Source organism: Scleropages formosus, chromosome 8, assembly GCF_900964775.1.
Source record: "Scleropages formosus chromosome 8, fSclFor1.1, whole genome shotgun sequence".
Lineage (NCBI taxonomy): Eukaryota > Metazoa > Chordata > Actinopteri > Osteoglossiformes > Osteoglossidae > Scleropages > Scleropages formosus.
Window position 1 is genome coordinate 25741829 of NC_041813.1, and position 7439 is coordinate 25749267.

At 47.7% G+C, this 7439-nt stretch overlaps 1 protein-coding gene across 1 annotated transcript; it reads right to left on the reverse strand.

Moving 5' to 3' along the window:
* Window positions 1–2267: 2267 nt before the first annotated feature.
* On the reverse strand, window positions 2268–7166 carry gpr17 (G protein-coupled receptor 17). The gene is made up of 2 exons (XM_018757119.2): window positions 6956–7166; window positions 2268–3644 (listed from the first exon to the last, which is right to left on the reverse strand). The coding sequence occupies exon 2, from the start codon at window positions 3634–3636 to the stop codon at window positions 2620–2622; it is 1017 nt and encodes a 338-aa protein (XP_018612635.1). The 5' UTR covers window positions 3637–3644; window positions 6956–7166; the 3' UTR covers window positions 2268–2619.
* Between the last annotated feature and the right edge of the window lie 273 nt (window positions 7167–7439).

Genomic DNA, 7439 nt, shown 5'->3' on the forward strand with positions numbered 1-7439 from the left:
CGAACGCATAAAAGCTCGTGGGCAGTGCAGCTCGGAGTCGAGAGCGGACAATGCGGCGCGAGGCCGCCGCGCGAACCTCCCAGGCACGGCGGCTGACTCGCGCGTCTTCCAAGTCGGCTTTCAATTGCAGATGTTGGGATTTTTAACTCTGCGCTAGCTCCGCAACTGGCGTTGTCCGAAAAATAATGATAAAGTGTGCGAACGTGGCTTTGAAAATGTCACGCGACGATCGCGAGTGGATGTGCTTCGAGTTGTCGGACGTGCGGGTGCAAAGTTTGCCCGTCTTTACGTCCGCTAGTCGATTAGGGTACGGTAAGTTAATATGAGATCGTGCCCAATGAGGCGAGAGTCCCCCGTACGACAGAAGACCTCTCTTCGCTCCTCCCTGCTGCGTGCAGAGGAAACTACTAGAGGATGCCCCACTCTCAGGCAGTGGACAGGAAGTCTTGCAAAAAAAAAAGAAGGGAAAAAAAAAAAGAAAAGATCTGCTGACAAACCACACGCAAGTCACATGACCTCGAGCGAAAAGCCGAGCTCAGAAACATACTCTGGAGCCTGGGGATTTCCATCCCTGGCCACAGCTCAGGGTACCGTTTTACCAGAATAATGCACACATACATTGTACGTACATGTACAGTATATACAGACACACACACATTCTCAGAACCGCTTGCCCCATACGGGGTCACGGAGCCTACCCGGTAACACAGGGCGTAAGGCCGGAGGGGGAAGGGGACACACCCAGGACAGGACGCCAGTCCGTCACAAGGCACCCCAAGCGGGACTTGAACCCCAGACCCACCGGAGAGCAGGACTGTGGTCCAACCCACTGCGCCACCACACCCCCCTGTTCTACATACAGACACATACATTATTTATATATATATATATATAAAATCACATACATACTCAACCTGTAAGACACATATTCACCAGCTTTATTCAATATATCTTTGTGTTCGGTGCAGGTTTATCTTTGGTCCACATCTTCCCCGCAATATCTCTCAGGTTAAGCCTCGCATTACTGTGCTGAAACTCGTGTAATTTCTTTTTTCTCCCATCATTCCTGTGTTGCCAGGTTAGGCTCCGGTTCGCCGCCACCCCGCTTGGGACGTACAGTGTATGAGTGTGTGTGTGTGTGTGTGTGTGTGTGTGTGTGTGTGTGTGTGTGGTGTGTGTGTGTGTGTGTGTGATTTCTCAAATATTTGAGGTTCCCATTCGAGTGAAGCTTATTTCTTCAGTCTGAAGAGCTTCTGCATTAATATTTATGATTGTGCAACATAAATAACCCACAGGAAAGAAAACATTTTGCAGCGTTTATTGATAAAACAGAGCATTAAATGGCATTTATTGGTGTATATAAGCAAAAATACAAAAGTGAAATAAATAGTACAAAAAGGCAACGTTTTAACATTAAATTGGGACGAAAATGGCAATTGCTAAAAGTGAGTCTTAGCACCTGATTGCGTTGTTACGAACTGTCAAATAATGTCTCTCCGACAAAAACTACAGAATGACTCAAAATTTTTAAAAAATGTCTTTCCATTCAATTTTTTTTTTATTTGAATGCCATTTGAAACCTGGTATATTCTATAAGCTTTATTTTCACACTGACAACAAACAGGAAATCATAACTACCGTCACACCAAATTGTTTATTATGATCTATATGTATATTTTAGGGAATGTTGAAAAATCTATATGTATGTGTGTGTGTATATATATAGATATATATGAGATATAATTGTGAACCAATAATCACACTCTTTACTACTGATTTTTTGAGTCTAAGGGCCAAATCAGGACCACAAAGGGCCTTCAGTAAATCACTGCAAACCTGTGTTAGGGTTCAGGCCCTTCCTGTGTCCCACTAGAAACCTGTGGTGAGGCAGTCTAGGTAACACAAAGAAAACACGGTAAGATGGGTAGAACCCCTTTGCTGCCTACAGTGACATCTACTGTCAGATGGGTGCCTGCAGCTGTGTGTGTAACTGGAGGGAGAGCTCCGTCCTGAAGGTGTGCATCCATCAGCGCATGGGATGCAGAGGGCAGCCGAAAGCGTATATCCCTCCTATACCAGCATTGCGATCATTGAGCGCAAAACTACGAGGAAAAGGGGGCAAAATACAAAAAAAAAATACTCTGGAGTTAAGTGCATGATTGATATTACTAATACAAGAAATGGTATCTACTTCCAAGATTTCTTTTTTAACAAGAATTTCTAAGAAACAACGAATAAACAAGAAGAGACATAGCCGAGCAGCTGTTACGTGAGATAAATAAAAAGTAGCTAAAGCGTTCCTAAGTATTTTATTAGGAGAAAATGCTAAGCCTCTCGTCTTAGAGAATCACCCCACTTCCACAAACATAAGGATAATAACATGCGTCGCTACAAAGCTGCAATATAACGCCAGTATAACTTTTGCCTAGCATCGTCAAGACAGAATCGCGTCCGTTTGTTTTACTGATCACAATAGCTCGAGGTAAACACAAGCGTCTTTTACCGAAGGCCGTGCACGCACACACACACACACACACACACACACACACACACACACTCGACAATGACTGCAAAACTGCATAAGCAAACTGCTGAGCGGACGAGCTTTAGCATTTCTGCTCAGAACTCAGACTTGGCGCTCAAAGAGCTCTCGTGTGTTCCCTTCAGTTCCCCGCTGGTGGCGCCAGAGACCCCCGCCTTATCCCTGCAGAAGAGCTTCTTCAGGCTGCCCCGAAACTTTTCCGCCCCAAACAGGTAGACGAGCGGATCCAGGGCGCCGTTCATGCAAGTGAGCGAAGAAGTGAGACGGTTGGCCAGCATTAGGCGCCGCCTGCTCTGACAGGAGATGCCTGGGTGGCTGTAGGCCAAGATGTAGGTGGCACGGCTCGCGTGGTACGGCAGGAAGCACACGACGTAGATGAAGAGCACCAGGCCAATAGTGCAGAGGGCCTTGAGCTTGAGCGCCGGCTCCAGCCGGGTGCCTCTGCGAAGGCTGCGGATGATGAAGAGGTAGAAGGACAGGGTGGCCACGAAAGGGGGCGTGAAGGCTACGGCCAAGGAGATAAGAGCGCTGCGGGAGGCCTTCTCACGGTAGAGCTGCCGGCACACTGTCATCCCGTCCACCTCCGAGGTCTGCTGGCTGACCAACAGGGGTGCCATGGACACGGTGACCAAAGCCCACAGCGAAAAACTCGCGATGTGGGCGTAGAGGGGACGGCGGACCTTCAGCGACCTCACGGCATGGACCACAGCAAGGTACCGGTCACCAGCTACGCAAGCCAGAAAGTATATACTGGCATACATGTTGACATAGAAGAGGAACCCTGCCACTCTGCACGGCACTTCCCCGAAAGGCCAGTGACCCCCTGTCAGGTGGTATGTGGCTCGCAGCGGCAGGATGATGATATAGGACAGGTCGGCAATAGCTAGGTGTAACAGGAAAACGTTCGCCGGGGATGAGATCCCGCGCTGGCGCGAGAAGATCCACAAGGCAAGGCTGTTTCCATTCAAAGCCAAGAGAAACACCAGGATGTAATACACACCAAAGATCACGTTCTCAGTGCTGCTTTCCCCTCCGCAGCTCTCCGACGACTGGTTGGGAAAGAGAGCGGTGACTTCCATCGTTGGGGTGTCCATTGTAAGGTCTACGGAGGGAAAGGAAGTAAGGAAATTTACTGAGGTAATAGGAGGGATACAATATCCATATGTGGATATTAATCATGACAAGATTGAGGACAAGAGATAAGAAAAAATAACTTTCTTATTGGTGTTAGAGGTTGGGATGGAATCATTTGCTGCACTACTTCACATTATCTGTTACCCCGATAGGACCGGGTCCCAATGTGCACCCGAACGCTCAAAATCTCCTCGTGGAATACAATTTTCTTTGTTTTTTTTAAACTGTGCGGTGTCCGCAGGCCCAGGAGAAGCGGGCAGTGTGGTGATTTTTTTGTCCCCCAATTTGCAGCCTTAAGAGCTTTACTTCCTCCTCTCCTCCATCTCCTTCCACTTTCCATCCCACACTTGTTTTTCACTGCATGGCTCTTATTTGTATCGTTCTTTGTTAAACGCTAAAGCCACCGAGCCAACTTATTGGGATGGTTGCCTTTTTTATTAAAAAAAAGTCTAAATTAGTCAATCTAAATTGATTCAAAAATATGAATTGCAGAATTTGCTCACATATCCATGGGGTAAAAAAACAGGAAAAGGGGAGAGCATTCTTGACTTCCCTCATTATGCACACAATAATTGTACTACGAAGTGAACGCTACCACTCTGCATTGTGTTTCATAATATATAGTGGGTGGGGATGGGATTTGAATTCCTGAAATGGGAGTGAGGAGCTCAAGGGTCTCATCCCTCAATAACTTCACAAAGTTTACCAGTCCGCCCTTCTCTGAAGAGAAGCTCAATGTGTCCCCGAAGACTTGCGCACACATTCGGCACGGAGAGAGGACACTATTTATCTTGTTTGTGCTCCGGTTCCCCAGCTGCACTTTCCAAAGGCCACTGATTTCACCGTAAAAATGTGTATTTATGTTTTTTTCGGGGGGCGGGGAGCCGCACACTGTTCTGCACCCTGCACTGTGACAGACTGGGATAGTAGCCGCGTTGTGGAGGTGGGAGTGTCCTCAGCAGCAGATACTGTGGATTCCAGCATTGCTGCAGGGGGTGTGTTGTTGGCACGGCGGAAAGGGCTGTGTAACAGGAGATTGCTGTGTCCCTGGGGAATGTGCACATGTCCCCGGATTGGTCAGTGGTGCTACTGTGTGGGGCCGCCACACCCCGTTAGGATATACCCCTCCAAACTTTTTTTTTTTTTTTTTTTTAATATTAAATAAATTGAGGCGGTTCAGCTGTCCACTGACCTCTGGTTTGTCATGTAATTGATGGCGTTTCCCACTTGCTTGAGATGGGCGAACAGCGCGGCGTATCTGGAAGTGGCGCTAGCTCCATCCCTCTCGTCCAATAACAGTCGCTTTATAAATAATCTGCTTGAACACATGTCTTTATTAAGTGGCCAGGGATGCGGCTTTTAAAGAAACGCATGTGAGCGTCCCGGTTAGCGCAATCCCTGCTCTACCGTAAACAGTCCGCTGTTCAATTCCCCATCATCAACTTTAATTACACTCAAGTGATATTTCCCATACTGCGTAAAGTGAAGGGCTCTCGGAATCTACCCCCATAGCAGGGGCATGCCTAAGACATCCCATAATGCATCCTTGGGCTGACCCTAGAGTCGAGTTTGGCACTTACTTACATTGGAATAACAACCCAACCACACAGGGCAGGATACTTGATTAATTTTCCTACATAAAAATGGCACAAGTGGGATCCGCACAGTGGGTGGACAGTTTGCCAAAACACTAAGTGCGAAATTTAAATCGTTGAGCACAACGTCAGTCATCTGATGCTGTATCGGGTGCCTGTTTAACGCCGCAACGGGAGAGTCAGACACAGCAGCATGTCTGACACCAGTGTTTTACAGCAGTTAGTACCGCAACTCAGCAATGAGGATCCGTCTCACATAGAAGCATCTTACATTCAGGACACTTTTTCTTCCAAAGCAACTTCTAGTTATTTATCCAGCTGGGGAATTCTACCGGAGCAATTTAGAGTAAGTACTTTGCTCAAGGGTACTTGATTGCAGATTGGGGAATCAAACCTGTGACCTTCAGCTCTAAGAGGCGGTAGCTCTAACCACTACGCTGTTCCTTACATTAGAGGTACACCCTTCTTGGGTTGTGACCATGTCTTGCTGTGAGATGCTCTCGAAGACCTGCGGAGCAGTTCGACAAACACCCCATTCAGGCGTGAAACAAAGTCCGTTGCTGTCTGATATAAGAGGTGCTTTTGAAGAAAATACTGCGGAGGTACGTATATATTTCCAGTGCTGCACACAATTTCGAAAGCAACGACGACAAGATTTTTTCGCCTCCTCTTTCTGCCACCCCTGCTTGGGATTCACCGTGCAGCATCATATATGCATCAGTAAAATTTTCAAAAAAATAATGTAGGTATTTTACTTTAAATATTTGATAGCTACATTTACTGGCAGACGAGGGAAAATTCGTGACGTCCAGTCAGCGTTAGAGCAATTTTCCATTGCGTTGTTTGGATGTTAGGATCACATTTTTGGCCCAAGTCAGCCTTGAGCAGCGTGGACCTCCTGTCTTTCGCAGGAGAATGTTTTCTAATTATTCCCTTTGCGAAAGGATGCGCGAACCTGTGTGACATGAAGTGGACAGTAACACATTACGATCCTTGGGAAAAAAGGTGTTCACGCACCGTCACGTGCGACTAATGATGCAAACGTCGAAAACTAAAAGATGCCTGCGGACAAAGGAGAACCTGCCGTTCTTGGCACTCCACATTAAATATTAACCATTGTTAATTAAGACCACAGTGCAAGTCGTGACAATACAGTCCCATCAGCTACAACTCCTGCCTCTGCAGCTCTTTGCAGTACTTTGCTTATCCTCTTGCTTTATAAGACCCATCAGACAATCTAAAACAGCACCAGCACTGTAAGAAAAAATAATGTTATTCAGCACCATTTAACTTCCCGCTATACGAGCACTTCTCCTGCTTACGCGTTCAGTTTAAAAATAACTGCTACAAAGTCGCCGCAAAGTGCAAACAAATTTTGCAGAGAGAAAACCAGCGAATAAGTTTTGAAGTTAAAATAATCAAAAGAAAAAGCAGCGACGACCCTGAATTATCGCACGGAAATTCTGTAATCGAATCTGACTTCGGTGTCGTCAGCTCCTGAACCGCCCCCCCCCCCCCTTGCAAAATTACTCTTATTGGGTCAGAAAATGAAACCGAAGCAGAAAAATAAAAATCAAGCGCCTGAGCACTGCTGTTAGAAAGTTAACGGTTATGACTTGGTCGAGGAAAGAATTCACGGTCGCAAACCGCCCACGTGCGAGAGCGGCCCCGGAAGGTGACTTACTCGGCTCGAGTCCTCCTCGCTGTGCGGAGCCGGAGGAGGCGCCGGAGAGAGGTCCTCAGCTGCTGGCGCGCACCTCGCAACAGCTGGTGCCGGAGCAGCGGGTTACGCTGTTGCTTCGAGGGTGAATGCGGAGCAAAGTGAACGCCGGGCAGACGGCGGCTGTGCGTCGCAGCGGCCCGGCGGCAGGAGGCGTTCCCTGCTTACCCCGGCCCTGCGAGCGAACGGTGATGGGAAAAACTGCGGAGATATGAACGTTTTGTCTGTGCGCAAATTTGATTACAACGTTCCAATTGGGGCCTTTTGTTTGAACCCTGACCCCACCCATTCTTCGGCCATCTCTTTTACTCTGAGGACCGCTTGTGCGCCCGACAATGGGCCGAGTCAAGAGAAGGGTCTCGTTTCAGTTTGGGAAGAAGAATGGCGTGCCTCGGTGGCAATGAGCTGCCAGTCGTACCGCCATGGCAACGAGGCCCGGCCGCACTCC

What these genes read in the sequence shown, in the direction of transcription:
- gpr17 (XM_018757119.2), bottom strand. Translation starts at nt 3,636, where the DNA reads ATGGACACCCCAACGATGGAAGTCACCGCTCTCTTTCCCAACCAGTCG.